A 17,852-nucleotide genomic window follows, 5' to 3' on the forward strand; every position below is an offset into this window, starting at 1 on the left:
TGGGGTGAAATATATACAACACAGTTCACCGTTTTCACCATTTTGCAGTGTACAGTTCTGTGGCATCTGATCTGTTCTTGCTGACCTGCCCTCACCCCGCCACCTCCTGACTCTCAGTACCTCTGGCCAAGGCGCTGCACTCCTGGGAAGTAAGGGTGAGGGACCCCCCCCCCAGGGCAGCAGGGAGCTGATGACCAGCCTCTGTGTCCTCAAGGCCAGCGCCCCGAAGACTCTCATCATAACACAGCCGTTAATTGGTAAAATACCTGTTGTTCTCTCCTGGGTGGTAGGCTCACAAGCACCCCCAAAGCCAGAGCAATGAATGTCTCTAATAGACCAGGGCGCCAGGACACCCATCCAATGCTGGTGCCCTGTGGGCCAGGCCTGCTTAGAGCTTCACTGTCTCCTCTCACGACGGGCGTATAGCAATCCTGTGAGGCAGCTCCATTGCTCCCATTTTGCAGATGAGGAAACTGAGGTTTAAAGAGGCCGCCTGGCCAGCAGGTGGAGGAACCAGGACTGGAAGCCAAGCCTTTGTAACTCAGGAACCCACCACCATCCATGCAAAAGTTCTTCCACACTTTCTTCCTGGGCTCCCAGCTAAGCAGCAGGCGTGGGAACACCGACAAGTCCCGGGCACTGGCCTGCAGGGGCTCACACACTACACACAGTGTCCCCATCAGGGGCCTCTCCAACCCCAGCAGCCACCCTGGTCTCTGACAAGCATTTGGTCTGAGAGGGTCCCTGCCCCCGTCACCACTCGTGTGCTCCACCAGGGGGCAGTGTGCTCCCCATGACCCTGGACTCCCAGAGCAGGGATTCCCGTTTTGCCCACCCCTGGCCCCAGGAGAGCCAGGACACCCAATCACAGAACTACCTTCTCACCCAGATTCCCAGTTCAATGAACTGACTTCAGTTTGGAGCTGATGGGACCCCTTGAAGAGAAGGAACAGCCACCTGCTCTCAGCAGCCTCTCCATGACGCTGAGGGATGTGGATGAGAATTGGAAAAGCCGCCCCTCCCCACCCAGCCCAAGGCCCTCCTGGCCTGCTGAGCTCTAAGCGCCCCTTCCCCGCGCTCTCAGGTGCACGGGTGCTGGTGCTGAGCACAGGACCTGCTTCCTGTTTGCTGGGGGCCTGTCTCCCTGCTGCACCGCCTGCCACCCTACACCCCTCCCCCTGGCCAACCTCACACCTTGTCTGGGTGCTAGGAGGGGTCCACACATGAGAGGGAGAGGCCTGAGAAGCAGCAACAACTGCCCAGGGAGACAGAGCAGATGCACCCATCCATCCGATTATGACATGAACGGACGGAATCGGCCCAGGCTGCTGTTACAATGGGGGTCAGTGAGCACTGGGGAAGGCTCCTGCCATGCAGAGCTTTCAGTCCCCCACGGACAGATCTGAGGCAGCCTCTGGGGTCCGCGTGCTGTCATGGGGAAGCTCCTGGGACTGTCCACACAGGCGCTGAGAAATCTAGCAACACTTTGTGGTTTATTCCCTGACTTGAAGGCTGCCAGACCCTTCATGTTGTCTGTGGGGAGAATGGCAATGGAACAGCCCAAACGGCCCCTGCATAACACCCTATTGACTTGGCTGAGGATGGGCTGACCCAGGAGATTCAGAGCCCAGGGCTCAGCTCCCTGGGTGAGGGAGAAGCCACAGCCAGGCTGGCTCCCTGGCGCCAGGGGCTGCTGCCTGCCATCTGACAGCTGCTCCAGCTCCCAGCTCAGGTGGGCGGGCTGGTCCATCCTCTGGACCTGGGAAGCCTCAAGGGCCATGTTGTCCCCCAGCAGCTCCTCGAGGCAATTCTGGGAGGTGTCCAGGGTCCTAATGCAGGAAGGGGGGGGATGCATCCCGGGGCACCCACTGGGCAGGTCCCATCCCCATGCATCTAACCTCATTCCCCCAGGATGAAGGGCCCCCATGCACTGCTCACTTCCTAGAGCACAGCTGCACTGAAGTGACTCCAACACAGGGCCAGCTGGGAGACCTACAGCCACTAAAAGACAGGCTGACCCAGTGGCCTAGGACGTGATGAAGACACCCGAGGACTCTGGGTGGAGTGTGAGGAAAGTGACACACAGCACAGGGCTGTAAAGCAAGTGACAGGATGCTGGGCAGATCTGTGGCCCCTGAGCAGTTTTAACGAGTCTTGGAAAGGCCGTAGGGACTCTGAAGTCTCAGCTCAGCTCACACGCTAAACACCAGCAGAGACCCTTTCTGCAACAGTCACCCACCTACATCCATCCTTAGAGAAAAGCAATACAACAGTCAGGACTATATTTTTCTTACGTACACACACACACACACACACACACACACACACTGAGTGGCCAGATTATTATGACCACCCATTCAGTACAATGAGAATTAGTTATGCAAATAATAATAAAACCTTGACAGCATTTGCTTAGGAAGTTTTCAATATTCAGTATTTTTGGAAGTGTCAATGATGTACTGATGGGGAGGTCATAGTAATGTGGCCACTCAGTGGATATTGATCTCAGGGTGGAAGGGAGAGGGAGAGATAGAAACATCAATGAGAGAGGATCATGGATTGGCTGCCTCCCACAGGCCACCCCTGGGGATGGAGCCCACAACCTGGGCATCAGCACTGCCCAGGCAAGACTGTTTGGAGGGCTTTCACTGGTGCCCACTCAAGCCGCTGAGCTAAGCAAGCGAGTCTTTGCCATCAGCAGGTCACTGTATTGGCAGCAGCACCAACCCAGTCACGGAAAATCAGAGAAGAACACAACATAAACCTAAAGCTGCCCCCATCTGTTGTACACGTGGTGCCAGAGTGACTGACGGTACAGGCCCCCCTGGAGGGAGGAGTGCACCTGCTGACAGGGGTGGGACTTGGCTGAGCCCGATTCCTTAACAAGGAAGGGGTGGGGCTGAGAGCCTGTACCCGGTGTGAGAGCTGAGTCTGGGCCTCTCCGTTCCACAGTCGCTGCAATGATGTGGCCCCTGGAAATAAATGGCTGTTGGGGTGAGCTTTTGTTCAACACACAGCTCCTATATGATGACAAATGAAAATGGACCACTTGTTTCTATTATTGCCGATCCACATTTCTAAAAAGTATCTTGTTCCCATCAGCCTAGTTACAGAAATGTGGTCCGTTCCTTTCAGGTAACAACACATTCATTTTATTTTGTGGAGTCTCCCCTAGAGAGCCCAGATCAGGAATTCTCCTCCCCCTCCCTCCCCGGGGGCGGGGGGCGGGCCTGTCAGTCTGTCCCCGTGAACCCGGCCTCTGCTCCCGTCTCCTCCCCCAGCGCCCCTGGCAGCGCCACTTCCCCCTTGATCCCCAAGTTCCCGGGCTGGAAAGCCAGCCCTCTGCTGGGCGGTTGAGAAAACTACATTACCCAGAAAGCAATGCGAACACGCAGGTCGTTTTGGTGCCAGTGTTTACGGTTAGGGCGGGACTTCCGGTGCCCTCCTCCTGGCGGACATTTTTCTTCATCGGCTCCCGGGCTTCAGCGCGCCCATCGGGAGGAGGAGGGACGGGGAGGCAGCGCCCCGCGGGGCCGGGTGTGTCTGAGCCTGTGGCGCCGCCATCTTCGATTTTGGGGCGTCCGAGGCTCCCCGACTCCTCTCCGCCGACAGAGGCCCCTCGGCCTCACCCCATCGGACCCTCCAGCCTCGGGGCCGGCGCCGCTCGGGTCCCGCCGCCCAGGGCGCAGCGTCCAGCGCAGTGAGTCCCCGTGGGGCCCCGGGGTGTGAGGGGAGGGAGGGCGACGGGCTGCGGGGCCGCCGGGGGAGGCCGTGGGGGGCTGAGCCGGGAGGGGGCACCCAGGCCTGGTTTGTGTCTAAAGGCGACAGAGAGGCCGAGCGGCGGGTCCGGGAGGAGGTTCACTTCCTGCTCAGGGCGCCGGGGCCGGGGTGGTTGTGAGCAGCGGAGGGTGAGGCCTGAGATGCGGGTCTGAAGGTCCCCACAACCGCCCGGAGGAGGAGCCGCCTCCAGGAGAGAGGACAGCGGTGAGGGCGGAGGAGGGGCTGTGAGCACAGCAGCCCAGCAGGGGGCGCCCTGAGGACCAGCCCTGAGGGAGGGGCATCTCCGCGTCACGTGACCACGGACAGAGCCCCTGGGTCCTGGGGTGGGTGCCCGGCCCTCAGCCCTTGAGTTCCCACCGGTTCCTGCGGGGGCAGAGCCGCGGGGGGACGGGGCTGGGGGGCTCCTGTCAGGGCCTCACTCTCTGGTGGCCTCTGAGGTCGTGGGGTCCTGGGCCGTCGGCCCCTCTTCCCGCCCCGGCCCCGGAGACACTCAGCCCAGAGTCCTCAGCCCAGGTCAAGGGTCAGATGAGTGGCAGCTGGTTTGCGCAGCCAGTGGAATTCTGAGTGACAGGCCCTTCCGTGCACGGGCTCCAGAATGTGCAAAGGCTGGGAGCGAAGACTCAGCTGATTCAGGGACGAGCAGGGGTCCATTTTGTGAAAACAGGAACTGGAAACAGTGGGACAGGAACCAAGTGCAGAGGGGCTTTGTGACCACGTGGGTTTCTGTTCTGCTGGTGATGGGGTCATTGGGGTCATGGGAGCAGTAGAGCAGGTGACCTGGCCCAGGTCTCATTAGACTCCCTGTGGCTGCAGCCTGATGCACAGGATGGGTGTGAGGCCGGAGGTAGGAGGCCCAGGACGAGCTGCTGTGATAGCGCTGGTGAGTGTGAGGGTACCGGGAGCACAGTGGTGGTTGTGGTGTGGAAGAAGCAGTTGCATTATGGTTCACTGATTTAGCTGTGACCACCTGGATTTCCTAATTTTGGGGATTGGAGAGAGATAAGAATCAGAGATGATGTGAAGGTTGGATTTAGTACCTGAAGGTATGAAAGCACCATCAACTGAGATGGAGAAATTCATAGTCAGAAAAGCAATGTTCATGGGGAATATAAAATCTTATTTTTTCCTATTAAGTTATGAGATATTTCAGAGACCAGTCAATGACCATGTGGAACTCTGAGGAGTTTAAGATGAAGACTACTTAAGAATAACCATCTGCACCAGGGAGGAGCTGAAGGTCACCTACTTCTATTGGAGGTAGAAGAGTAATTCAAAAAAGGTTAGACTTTGGCTAGTGCATATTTACTTCTTTTTAAAAATATATTTTATTGATTTTTTTACAGAAAGAAAAGTAGAGGGATAGAGAGTTAGAAACATCCATCAGCTGCCTCCTGCACACTCCCTACTGGGGACGTGCCCGCAACTAAGGTGCATGCCCTTGACCGGAATTGAACCTGGGACCCTTGAGTCCGCAGGCTGACACTCTGTCCCCTGAGCCAAACCGGTTAGGGTCATATTTACTTCTTAAACACTCACCCATATTTCTCGTGACCCTTTGTGTGGCCTGGTGTGTTGCATCCAGTTTTGTTGATTTGCCTATGGGCATGAGTGGGCATCTGTGAGACTCACTGGGCATGGGGTAGAGGACCATAGACTGTGAGTGGAGAACGGACATCAAGTGCAGCAGCAGTAGAGGTGGGCCCTGGGTGACTGAGATCTGATGCGGTTCTCAATAGGTGAGGTGGAAGGGAAAACAGGTTGGGAGGGAGGCCTTCATAGAGGAACTGAAGGCTTTGTCTTGGGTTGGGGCACTCAGAGTCAGGTTAGTTCAGTGGGGCCTTGACTTATGAGTTTAATTCGTTCCGAGACCGAGCTCGTTAAGGAGCTCGTTAACTCAAATTACTCTGTCAACTCAATGGAAAAAATCAACCGAGAGACAGCTGGTATCTCAAAAAACTCGTTAGTCGGGACACTCGTAAGTCAAGACCCCACTGTACTTGATACTGTTTAAACTTGCCATGCAGTCTCTGGAACACACATGCTGAGTAACGACTAAGTCCAAGGAGATGTCTATGGGAACTGGGGGTATGGGAGCGCAGGTGTGAGAGGTGTGGGAGGAGGAGTGATGGGCCCTTGGAGAGGGAGTGTGAATTCATGGCCACAGATCCCTGAGTTTTGTTTTTTTTTAATATATTTTATTGATATTTTACAGAGTGGAAGGAAGAGAGATAGAGAGTTAGAAACATCGATGAGAGAGAAACATTGATCAGCTGCCTCTTGCACATCTCCTACTGGGGATGTGCCCGCAACCCAGGTACATGCCCTTGACCGGAATCAAACCTGGGACCTTTCAGTCCGCAGGCCGACGCTCTATCTACTGAGCCAAACTGGGTTCGGCACATCCCTGATTTTAAAATAGAAGGAATGAAGGTTGAGTACATTTCTGGTGATAACTGGATGATACATCGTGGGGAATTTGGGGGTAATTCCTGAAAAGACGTGTGTTGTGGTGCTACATGCCAGGTCCAGAATTTAGGTGTCATATAGGTGCACACCTGCCTGTTGTTGTTGGGCGGGTACAGTGATCAATGGGAATGGGATAGCAGACGTCAGTGTCATCTGGGCTTGAAAATCTCTACTGTCTTGGGGAAGGGAGAAGGGTAAAAGAGAAATACTTTACAGAGGAGATGAGTTAGAAGGTTGAAAAAGTTATTAGAAAACAGCCCCTCCTCTTCATGGTGAATATGTTTTGCCTTTTAAGTTTTGACTCTGGGAATGAGGCTGTATGGAAGAAGTGTGATACAAAGAATTATGTGAAACAGGCAGAGCAAAGTGTTGGCCTCAGCACCCTAGGACTGGAATTGAACGGGTGACGAGTGATGCCATGTTTTTCAGGGTCTTGGAAGGAGAATTTGTTGGACAAGGAGGATATCGCCCCACAGGACCAGTGTCAAATCACTCACATCTCTCTTTATGGCCAACAGTTATCTGTGCCCTGTGTTGGGACACCCATTGTGTTGACCCTAAATGTGAGGCCCTGAGTTCAGGTATCATCAATCTGGGCATCCTGCTCTATTGCTGTGGGAAGACCCAGTATCAGTAGGAACATGAGGAGAGAGTGACTCTGATGGATGCAAGGCCTGCTGTTTTCTGTGATGATGGGAGAGGGAGGGAGGAGATGGGTATGGAGAGTGGGAGGTATGATGGAAGTAAAGCCTAGGAGAGAAGCTGATCATGGACTGAACTGTCCCTATTACGACAGGATATGGACTTTGAGGACGTGGCCATTGGCTTCTCTGAGCAGGAGTGGGCACTCCTTGGCGAGGCGCAGAGAATTCTGTACTGCGATGTGATGCTGGAAGTGTTTGCGCTCGTCTCATCTGTAGGTAAGAGCTTCACATTGTCCCAGGGTCGTGAGATGATGCCCTTTCTTCCTTTATTCTCAAAACATAGCTTTCTCTCTCCCACGGGCAGACCATGGTTCTGCTACTTTCCGCCACTGTCTTGTCAGATGTGCTCTGGCTGCCGGTGCTGAGCTGTGTGGAGAGCCCTGACGAATGGACTGCACGAACATCCCTGACACCCATTGCCTCAAAAAGTGCAGAAAGTGTATGGAAAGTGGGAGTCTTACAGGCAGCTTAATGGGTCCCACCTTCCTCTTCCTCTCCCTGGGAGGATGACAATACCCACATTTATTCCCTTCTTCCCCTGTCCTCTAGGGAAGGTGCTTTCTGACAGCCTGTGCCAGGTTATGTTCTTCACTTCCATGAACCATGGGCTATTCTTTTAAAACCCTTCTTCAACTGTTGTTTGTAATATTACCTTAGCTGAGTACTATTGCGGGCCAAATTGCTCTGAGCCAGAGCTGGCTGCTCTCCTCCATTGTCTTTAATTAATACTTGAAATAGTTAGGGTTTATGCGTTAGTAGAGTAGAAGATCAGGAAGAAACCTGGTTTCCCCATAGGGTGAACATGCAAGATGGTCTCAGAGGAGTTCTGACCATACTGAATGACAACTGGGTGAAGGTATCACACAATGGTGGTGGTCAGATGGTACCAGGAACCAGCTAATTTCCATCTGTGTTTAGGGAAAGGTGCCACTGGCTGCCCCCCATTTCTGCCTTCTCTTTCCTATACTTGACCCTTTGCTGACTTGGATTTCATCTGTGACTTCCTGGGTTATGGCTACCTTCACCTTTGTCACCATTTTGCATCATCTGTCCCTCTGCACTGCTCCCTGTGCAGTAGTCTCCTACATGGACCTGCACATGTGTTATGAGGTGCACATACATGCTTAAATAGTCATCAAAGACCTGCTACTTGTTTATTGAATTTTACTTGGAAGAAGACATAGCCATCCTTCTGCACAGCTTGCCCCTGCCATCAGCACACCAGCCCTGCTCAGCACTGTTAGCAGAGGCCTGAGCTGGAAGTGCATCTTCTCTTCCACCTGGTCCTTGCCATGTCTGTGTCATGGTTCTGGTGAGGTCTTCCCTGTTTTGTGACCTTCAGAGGCCCACCCCTTCACAACAGCTTCTTATTAATTGTTCATGCACATCTCTTGTTTTCAGACAATTTCAGACAACCCAAATATTATGTGCAAAACATTTTCGCAATGGAATTTCCCGTCACCAGAGTCAACATTCAGTTTCTGCTCGTTTCTCTCTTTTTAGGTTGCTGGCATAAAACATATGATGTGGAGGCCTATTCTGAGCAGAGCGTATCTGTACAAGGACAATCACAGGTCAGGGCTTCTGAGACAGCTCCAGCAACCCAGAGGACCCTGCGGTGTAAGTGGTGTTTCTCAGTGTTAAAAGACATTCTGCACCTGACTGAGTCACAGGCAGCATACCTAGAGCAGAAAGCCTTCTTCAGTGACGCCCCTGTGAGAGACTTCTGTTTCGGTGCAAACCCTCACCAGCAGCAGGGGTTTGGCCCTGGAGAGAAGCCCTGGACAGTAGCTGTGGACAGGGCCTCGTTTGTGACCAGGTGCAGCTTCCGATCTTGGGTGCCTTCAACCAATACAAAGGTTGGGAAAGTCTCCCCAGGCATCTCGAGGCTTCTCCAGCACCAGGCCCCTCTCAACACTGGGGAGCGACACAGTGAAAGTGAGATTTCATGGGAATTTGTGAGTGGAAAAAGTCATTACAATTGGGGTGGCCATGAAAACACTGCCAGCAACAGTGGGAAAGTCGTTCGACATCAGAGTATCTGCTCTGAAGAAGTGAATAATGAGGGTAACAAATGTGGGGAAGTCTCTATGCGTACCTTTAAACGCAATCGACATAGAAGAGTTCACACGGGAGAAAAGCCCTATGAGTGCACTGATTGTGGGAAGTTCTTTAGAAAAAGCACTACCCTCATTGAACACCAGAGAGTTCACACGGGAGAAAAGCCCTATGAGTGCACTGATTGTGGGAAGTTCTTCAGGCAATGCTCTAACCTAACTCAACACAAAAGAGTTCACACTGGTGAAAGGCCCTATGTGTGTGGTGATTGTGGGAAGTCATTCAGGCAAAAGTGTGCCTTCAACAGTCACCAGAGAGTGCACACTGGTGAAAAGCCCTATGTGTGTGGTGATTGTGGCAAGTCATTCAGGCAAAGGTATAGCCTCAACACTCACCAGAGAGTGCACACTGGTGCAAAGCCGTATGAGTGTAGTGAATGTGGGAAATCATGTGGGTCCAGTCTTCATCTCCTTATCCATATGAGAATTCACACTGGAGAAAAGCCATATCAGTGTAGTGATTGTGGGAAGTCATTCAGTCAAAAGTGTAACCTCAAGAGTCACCAGAGAACTCACACTGGTGAAAAGCCCTATGTGTGTGGTGATTGTGGGAAGTCATTCAGTCAGAAGTGTAGCCTTAACGTTCACCAGACTGTGCACACTGGTGCAAAGCCATATGAGTGTAGTGAATGTGGGAAATCATTTGGGTCCAACCATCATCTCCTTAACCATAAGAGAATTCACACTGGAGAAAAGCCATATCAGTGTAGTGATTGTGGAAAGTCATTCAGTGAAAAGTGTAACCTTAAGAGTCACCAGAGAACTCACACTGGTAAAAAGTCCTATGTGTGTGGTGATTGTGGGAAGTCATTCAGTCAAAAGTGTAGCCTCAGTGTTCACCAGAGAGTGCACACTGGTGCAAAGCTGTATGAGTGTAGTGAATGTGGGAAATCATGTGGGTCCAGTCACTATCTCCTTAACCATAAGAGAATTCAAACCGGAGAAAAGCCATATCAGTGTAGTGATTGTGCGACCTCATTGAGGGAACACTGTAACCTCATCCAACACCACAGAGATCACTTTGGATACGAGCATTCTGAGCGTAGTGATACTGGGGAGTCATGCAGGCAAACCGCTGCTCTCACACATCATCAGAGGGTTCACCCTGGAGAAACGCCATCTGAGGGTGGTGATAGTGGGAACTCCTTCAGCCAAAGTTCTATGCTCACGGGCCACAACAGAACCCTGTTATTAGATACCTGTCTGTTTGTCTTCCCGCCCTGCCTTTTATTTCCTCTACAATCAGGCAGTTCACATTGAGTCTCCGAGCCTCGTTTCCTCCCCAGGAAACAGATGGGCAAGCCATGTCAGGTTGGGGAGAGGATATAATTCTTGTGAAGCATTGAATCCAGGGCCTGGCACATTCAGTAACTCTTAGCTCCATAGCTTCACAATGTGTGCTGACTGCAGACATGCAGACAATGTAGGAAAAATCGACCTGTTAGTCTTTGTATCTTTTCAAATTTTGTTTTTCAATGAATAGGATAAGGTTATGTATGTTCTCTCATAGCCGGCTGTTTCTTGTAAAAATGTGAAATTTGTAAATTAGAAATAAAAGCTCTGACAACTGGAGTGGGTCTGTTGTGTGAGTGTCATCTCATGCACAGAAAGGTTGCCTGTTCGTATTCTGTTGAGGGCAGAAGCCAGTTTCCTGGCTAGATGCTATGGGGGGGCCGGGGGTGCAGGAGGCAGGCAATCAGTTTCCATCTCATTTTCCCTCTAAAAGTCAATTTAAATATATATATATATATATCTCCATTTAGGTCTGTAGCGTTCAGGAATAATAGAACGCATTTCACCCTGAGGAGCATTCTGAGCTTCATTTAATCTGAAATATTTCTAAACATGAGAACAGTTGCAGACAACACTCTCGAGATTCCTGAGTCAAGACCCCAAATCCTAACGTTTTATTTCCCAATGCCACAGTTCCCCCCTAACCCCCCACCCCAACACCAGTGTTTACGATGGTCATTGCCTGGTATCACCTGCATGGCCATGAAAATTACATTCCCCAAAGGGCGATGTGCCTAATGATGGCTGGGTTTAGCCAATTAAAACCCAGGAGCACATGGTCCCAGTGCTTATTGGTTTGGGCGGGACTTGCGTTATCTTCCACGTGGTGGTCATTTTGACCTTTTATTGTGTTTATAGAGGCAGAGGGTCCAGGACTGGATACAACCAGGAAGGGGCTTCATGGGCAGCGGCCCGGCTGTGCAGGGTGTGTCAGGCTTGTGGAGCCCCCACTGGTGGGATTAAGGCCTCTGTGCCTCCCAGACTCCTCTCTCCTCAAAGGGTTCAACTCAGCCTCATCCCATTTACCCTCCATCCGACAGTGCTGGCGCGTCTCTGGTTCTGCAGCCCAGGTCACAGTGTGAAGAACAGTCCGTGGGTGATGTGCCCTTTGGTGGGCGAAAGGGGCTGTGGGCCACACACAACGCCACTGTGAGGACATGGTGGTGCGACTGAGCCAGGATTGTTCAGCAAAACCCAGGCCTGTTTTTGTGTCTGAAGGCGACATCAAGAGGCGAAGATAAGCTTTACTTTCATTCTCAGGAAGCTGGGGTCATCGTTTCCTGTGATCAGTAGAGGGACATTGTGTGAGGCAGGGTTCTGACGTTTTCCCAAAACTGCCCAGAGGAAGAACAGTCTAGAAGGGAGAGGCCAGCAGGAGGGGCGGGAAGGAGAACCCTGTAGGTGATGAGTTCACTGGCAGGTGCGCACTGGACTTACCGCTGAGGGCTGCAGGCATCACCCAGCCTGGGGTGTGGGCCAGGGCCCTGAGCAGCCTGAGCCCCTGGGTCCTGGGGTGGGTGCCAGGCCCTCAACAGCCCTTTAGTTCCCACAGGTTCCTGCGGGTGCAGAGCCGCTGAGGGGACTGGGCTGTGGGGCTGATTTCAGGGCCTCACAGTCTGTGGCCTCTGAGGGCCTGGGGTCCTGGGGCTGTCCAGCCCCTTCTTACCTTGGGACCTGGGACCTTGGAGAAACACTCAGCCCTGAATCCTGAGTCATGTGGGTGAGAACACTAGGGGGCGCCAGCTCCCCTCCTGCAGGTGCCCGGACCAGCAGCTGGTGGGCGGCCAACAGGGACTGAAGGAGGAGGACGGGGGGGGGGGGGGGGGGGGGGGGGGGGCGGGGAGGATGCAGGTGACCCGCATGGCCCGAGCCAGGTGCCATCATCCCCCAAGACGCGGCAGCCTCCCAGTCCCAAGGGCAGGGGCAGGTGGAGGGCGGCAGGTCTCCTGAGCTGCAGGAGGAGGAGGAGGAACAGGCCCAGGGAGAAGGCCCCAGCGGAGCTCTATTATACATTTTTAAATAAAATGTAATGTGTATTTTTATTGTCGATGGTGATGAGATGTCTCCCATTCCCTGTGCATATGTTCTTTGGGGGTCTCTCCCGATCCCCCCTCCCCTGGGGGGGCCTGTCGGTATGTCCCCCTGAACCCGGCCTCTGGTCCCATCTGCTCCCCCAGCACCACTAGCAGCATCACATCACCTTCACTCCCCAGGGTCACGGCCAGGGCTGCGGGAGAAAACTACATCACCCAGAAAGCACTGCGCCCGCTTCCGCTGAGGTAGGCGCGTTTGGGTTCCTGCAGTTTCAGTTAGGGCGGGACTTCCGGTACGGTCTTCATGGCAGTCATTGTGGCTTCCGGTAACGGACCTGCAAGGTTTGGTGCGCGCGCGCCTGAGCGTTGGTGACGCAATGGAGGAGGCGGGGGAGACAGGGTCCCCGCTGCGCAGGGCGGGCCTGAGGCTGGTTGAGCCCCAACACCAGAGACTCGGGTCCCCGAGGCTCCCCGACTCCTCTCCGCCAACAGAGGCCCCTCGGCCTCACCCCATCGGACCCTCCAGCCTCGGGGCCGGCGCCGCTCGGGTCCCGCCGCCCAGGGCGCAGCGTCCAGCGCAGTGAGTCCCCGTGGGGCCCCGGGGTGTGAGGGGAGGGAGGGCGACGGGCTGCGGGGCCGCCGGGGGAGGCCGTGGGGGGCTGAGCCGGGAGGGGGCACCCAGGCCTGGTTTGTGTCTAAAGGCGACAGAGGGGCCGAGCGGCGGGGCCGGGAGGAGGTTCACTTCCTGCTCAGGGCGCCGGGGCCGGGGGTGGCTGTGAATAAAGGGGGACCTTGAGCCCGAGGGAGGCGGGCCTCTCCCGCCCGGGGCTGGGCCAGGGCCCTGAGCAGCCGGAGCCCCTGGGTCCTGGGGTGGGTGCCCGGCCCTCAGCCCTTGAGTTCCCACGGGTTCCTGCGGGGGCAGAGCCGCGGGGGGACGGGGCTGGGGGGCTCCTGTCAGGGCCTCACTCTCTGGTGGCCTCTGAGGTCGTGGGGTTCTGGGCCGTCGCCCCTCTTCCCGCCCTGGGCCCCGGGGACACTCAGCCCAGAGTCCTGAGGCCACGGCTGGGGCTTTGTGACGTGGACCCTGGTTTTGGCAACGAGTGGAATGAGAGGTGGGGGTTCCTCCCAGACACAGGGACCAGAATGTGCGAAGGCTCAGAGTGAAGACTGAGCTGGGTCAGGAACGGGCAGGTGTCCTTATAAAAATATACACTTTTATTGATTTTAGACATAGACAGCGAGAGGGAAATCGACAGAAAGATCCATGAGCGGGAAACAAGGATGGATGGGTTGCAGCCATGTGAGCTGACCAGGACCAAGGCCTGCAACCTCTCAGTGCATCATGGGTCGATGCTCAAGCAACTGAGACCCATCTGCCAGGGCTGTAGATGACTTTAGTATAGGGAATCATGGGCCCTAGCTGGTTTAGCTCAGTGGTTGGAGCTCAGCCTGTGGACTGAAAGTTCCCAGGTTTGATTCAGGTCAAGGGCATATGCCCAGGTTGTGGGCCAGATCCCTAGTAGGGGGAGTGCAGGGGGCAGCCAATCAATGATTTCTCATTGCTGTTTCTATCTCCCTCTCCGTTCCTTTCAGAAAGCAATAAAAATTTATTAAAAAATATATAGGGTCCCTAGCCGGTTTGGCTCAGTGGAAAGAGCATTGACCTGTGGACTGAAGTGTCCCAGGTTCTATTCTGGTTAAGGGCACATGCCTGGGTTGCGGGCTCGATCCCCACTAGGGTGCGTGCAGTAGGCAGCCAAACAATGATTCTCATCATTGATGTTTCTATCTCTCTCTCTTCCTTCCTCTCTGAAATCAATAAAAGTTTATTTAAAAATATATAGGGAATCATGCTCAGGATGATAATGGTAATAGTTGCTCAGATGGGACAGTGTGGGCCTAAGGACTGGCTTTCCTGCTGGGGCCCCTGTTTGTGGGAGGTGGGTGTCACAGCACAGCATAGGGACAGAGTGGTCATGTAGAGTGTTGGGGAGAGAATGGTTTCCCAGTGGCCAAGGCCTTTAAAAGATGAGTGGACGTGAGATGAATTGGAGGCTGAAGAGTAATTCCAACAAGAGGAAATGAGGGTTGGTACATATTCTCTAAACACTCACCAGGGTTTTGCTGTGACCCTTGGTGTGGCCTGGGGTGTTGCAGTCAATCTTGTGGGTTAGCTTAGAGGCTTGAGTGGTCATGTGTGAGGCTCACTTAGCTTGGTGCAGAGGGCCATCGGGGCTGGAACTTGAGTGACGGGTACGTGGAGAGATGTTGGCTGTGACTGCTGAAGGGAGAAGAAGTGCAACAGCAGTGGAGGTGGACTCTGGATATCTGAGGTCTGAATGTGGTCTTTTGTGTGTTTATAAAAATTCTTTATTGTTGAAATTATTATATACTAGGGGGCCGGTGCACGAAATTCGTGCACTGGGTGTGTGGGGGGGGGTGTCCCTCAGCCCAGCCTGCCCCCTCTCACATACTGGGAGCCTTTAGGCGTTGACCCCCATCACCCTCCAATTGCAGGATCGGCCCCTTGCCCAGCCTGACGCCTGGGCCAGAGGCAGCAGGCCTGGGTAGGGGACCCTCATTTCCCCCCATCACTGGTTCTGCCCCCAGCCCAGCCCTGATGCCTCTGGCCCAGGCGTCAGGCCTGGGCAGGGGACCCCCAGACCCCTCCGATTGCTGGCTCTGCCCCTTGCCCAGGCCTGACGCCTCTGCCAGAGGTGTCAGGCCCGGGCAGGGGACCCCCAGCTCCCCACGGTTGCAGGCTCCACCCCTGCCCAGGCCTAACGCCTCTGGCCTAGGCATCTGGCTCGGGCAGCGGGGACCCGCAGCTGCAGCGGCCCCGCGGTCGTGGGCTTCGCTTTAGGCCCAGGCAAGGGACCCCTAGCTCCTGGGACTGCCAGCTTCGACCGTGCCCAGCTCCCATCGCTGGCTCCACCCCTACTTCCTGCTATCACTGGCCAGGGTGGCAAAGGCACTTGATTCTCTGATCATGGCTGGGGGGCAGGGCAAAGGCGGCTGGGGCCGCCTTTGCCCTGCCCCCCAGCTCTTAGCTCCCCCCTGGGTTTCTGATCACTGTCAGTGGCAGGGGGCTTCTTCCTGCTTTCCCTTTCGCCTCCCTGCATTGTGCCTACATATGCAAATTAACCGCCATCTTGTTGGCAGTTAACTGCCAATCTTATTTGGCAGTTAATTTGCATATAGCCCTGATTAGCCAATGAAAAGGGTATCGCCGTACGCCAACTATCATTTTTCTCTTTTATTAGTGTAGATGTCTCCTTTTTCCCTATTGACCTCTCCTGCTCACTCCCACCCTCCAGCACAGGCCTCGTCCCCTACTGTCTGTGCCCATTGGTTATGCTTATATGCATCTATACAAGTACATTGGTTGATCTCTTCCCCCTCCTCCTCTTCCTCTCCCCTGTCTTACGTCTGAGGTTGACTGTTCAATGCTTCCATGTCTCTGGATTTATTTTTGTTCCATCTGTTTATGTTGTTCGTTATATTCTAAAAATAAGTGAGATCATGTGATATTTATCTTTCTCTGATTGGCTTATTTAGTTTAGGTCCATCTGTGCTGTTGCAAATGGTAAGAGTTCTTTTTTATAGCAGCGTAGTGTTCCATTGTGTAGATGTACCACAGTTTTTCAATCCACTCATCTACTGATGGGCACTTAGGCTGTTTCCAAATCTTAGCTATTGTACATTGTGCTGCTGTGAACATAGGTGTGGATATACAGACAGTCCTCAGGTTATGTCGAGTCTGACGTATGTCATTTTGTGGTTACTTCACCATCTCCCATTTATTTATAAAACAAAAAGTTCCGTTATTTCGACATATGTACATGTGTCCATTATGTTTTTATTATTTATTTACCACAAGTAAAGGTCAGGAATTCTTATCTTTTATGTTTCACTTCATTACTGCTGTGTTTGTGCTCCATGTGAGTGATGTACGTGCTTATGTAGGTGGGTTTCAACTTCTGGCAAAAGTCTCGTTACATTGAGCCATAGGAAGAGATCTCCGAAGTAACCTGAGGACCTACTGTATTCTTTCTCCTTGATGTTTCTGATTTTTTGGGATATATTCCTAGAAGTGGGATTACTGGGTTAAATGCAATTTCCATTTTTAATTCTTTGAGGAAAGTCCATACTGTTTTCCCCCGTAGCTGTGCAACTCTACATTCCCACCAGCAGTGCATGAGCGTTCCTTGTTCTTCACATTCTCGCCAGCACTTGTGTTTTGTTGATTTGTTGATGATAGCCATTCTAACAGGTGTGAAATGATACCTCATTGTCATTTTGATTTGCATCTCTCGGATGATTAGTGACTTTGAGCATTTTTTCATATGTCTCTTGGCCTCTTCTGTATATCCTCTTTCAAAAAGTATCTATTTAGGTCCTTTGCCCATTTTTGACTGTATTGTGTATGTTCCTTTTGTTAAGTTGTATGAGCTCCCTATATTTTGGAGATTAAATCCTTATTGGATGTAACATTGGCAAATGTGTTCTCCCATGCAGTGGGTTCTCTTTTTGTTTTTTTGATGGTTTCTTTTGCTGTACAAAAGCTTTATATTTTGATGTAGTCCCATTTGTTTATTTTCTCTTTAGTTTCCATTGTCCTAGGAGATGTATCTGTAAACTTATTGCTATGAGAATTGTCTGAGATTTTGCTGCCTATGGATTCTTCTAAGATTCTAAGATTTTTATGGTTTTCTGTCTTAGGTTTAAGTCTTTTATCAATTTTGAGTTTATTCTTCTGTATGGAGTAAGTATGTGGTGCTACATGCCAGGTACAGAGCATAGATGCCATTTATCTACCCACCTGCCTGTTATTTAGGGCTGTTAGAGTGATCCATAGGAATGAGATAGCATACATCAGTGTCACTCAGGCTTGAAAATCTCCACGTGGGTGGGTAAGGGAGAAGGGTAAGACAAATAGATTATGGAGGTGGTGAACTATAATTTTGGAAAAAAAGGTGATTAGGAAACAACCGGTCCTCACAACAAAGCAGATTTCTGTTATCTCTGAAGTTGTGCCTCTGAGAATGAATTCCTGTAAGACAAGTGCGTTTCAAAGAATTATGTGGAGCAGGTACTGCAAAGTGGTGGCCTTAGCACTCTGGGGTGAGGTGAAAGGATGAAGTAAAAGAAGAAAGTTACTTTGATGAGACCAGATCCTGGTGTCTTTTCTGATGTGGGGAGTAGAGGGAGCAACTGGGTGTGGATGGTGGGGAGTATGACGCATATAAAATCCTAGGAGAGAAGCTGATCAAGAACACTGTCCCCATTACCACAGGATACGAATGTTGAGCACGTGGTCATTGCCTTCTATCAGGAGGGGGGCTCCTTGATGAGGCTCAGAGTCTTCTGTGATGTGATGCTAGAAGTGTTTGCACTTGTAGCATCTGTAGGTAAGACTTTCACATCTGGCTTCATGTCGTAAAGTGATGTCCTCACTT

General features: G+C 52.5%; 2 protein-coding genes across 4 annotated transcripts in view; both read left to right on the top strand.

Annotated features, from left to right (window-relative positions):
* The first annotated feature begins 3,566 nt into the window (after window positions 1–3,566).
* Window positions 3,567–10,639, top strand: LOC132216445 (zinc finger protein 883-like). Its single transcript, XM_059665643.1, has 3 exons — window positions 3,567–3,700; window positions 7,043–7,166; window positions 8,454–10,639. The coding sequence occupies exons 2-3, from the start codon at window positions 7,046–7,048 to the stop codon at window positions 10,325–10,327; spliced, it is 1,995 nt and encodes a 664-aa protein (XP_059521626.1). The 5' UTR covers window positions 3,567–3,700; window positions 7,043–7,045; the 3' UTR covers window positions 10,328–10,639.
* Window positions 10,640–12,206: 1,567 nt separating this feature from the next.
* The window catches only part of LOC132216442 (zinc finger protein 551-like), a 72,824-nt gene continuing 67,178 nt past the window's right edge, over window positions 12,207–17,852 (top strand). Inside the window, exons 1-2 of one of the 3 annotated variants that reach the window (XR_009448757.1) lie at window positions 12,207–12,973; window positions 17,690–17,804. The gene's annotated coding sequence lies outside the window, so the exon portion shown is untranslated. The remainder of the gene's footprint in view (window positions 12,974–17,689; window positions 17,805–17,852) is intronic. The other 2 variants (XM_059665623.1, XM_059665626.1) reach the window with 2 other exon arrangements.

Source organism: Myotis daubentonii, chromosome 15 (assembly GCF_963259705.1).
Source record: "Myotis daubentonii chromosome 15, mMyoDau2.1, whole genome shotgun sequence".
In the NCBI taxonomy this organism is placed as follows: domain Eukaryota; kingdom Metazoa; phylum Chordata; class Mammalia; order Chiroptera; family Vespertilionidae; genus Myotis; species Myotis daubentonii.

Bases quoted from the DNA above. Each gene is read 5' to 3' on its own strand.
- LOC132216445 (XM_059665643.1), top strand. From the start codon at position 7,046: ATGGACTTTGAGGACGTGGCCATTGGCTTCTCTGAGCAGGAGTGGGCA. The intron at 7,167-8,453 runs GTAAGAGCTTCA...CTCTCTTTTTAG, and splicing joins TGCGCTCGTCTCATCTGTAG to GTTGCTGGCATAAAACATAT.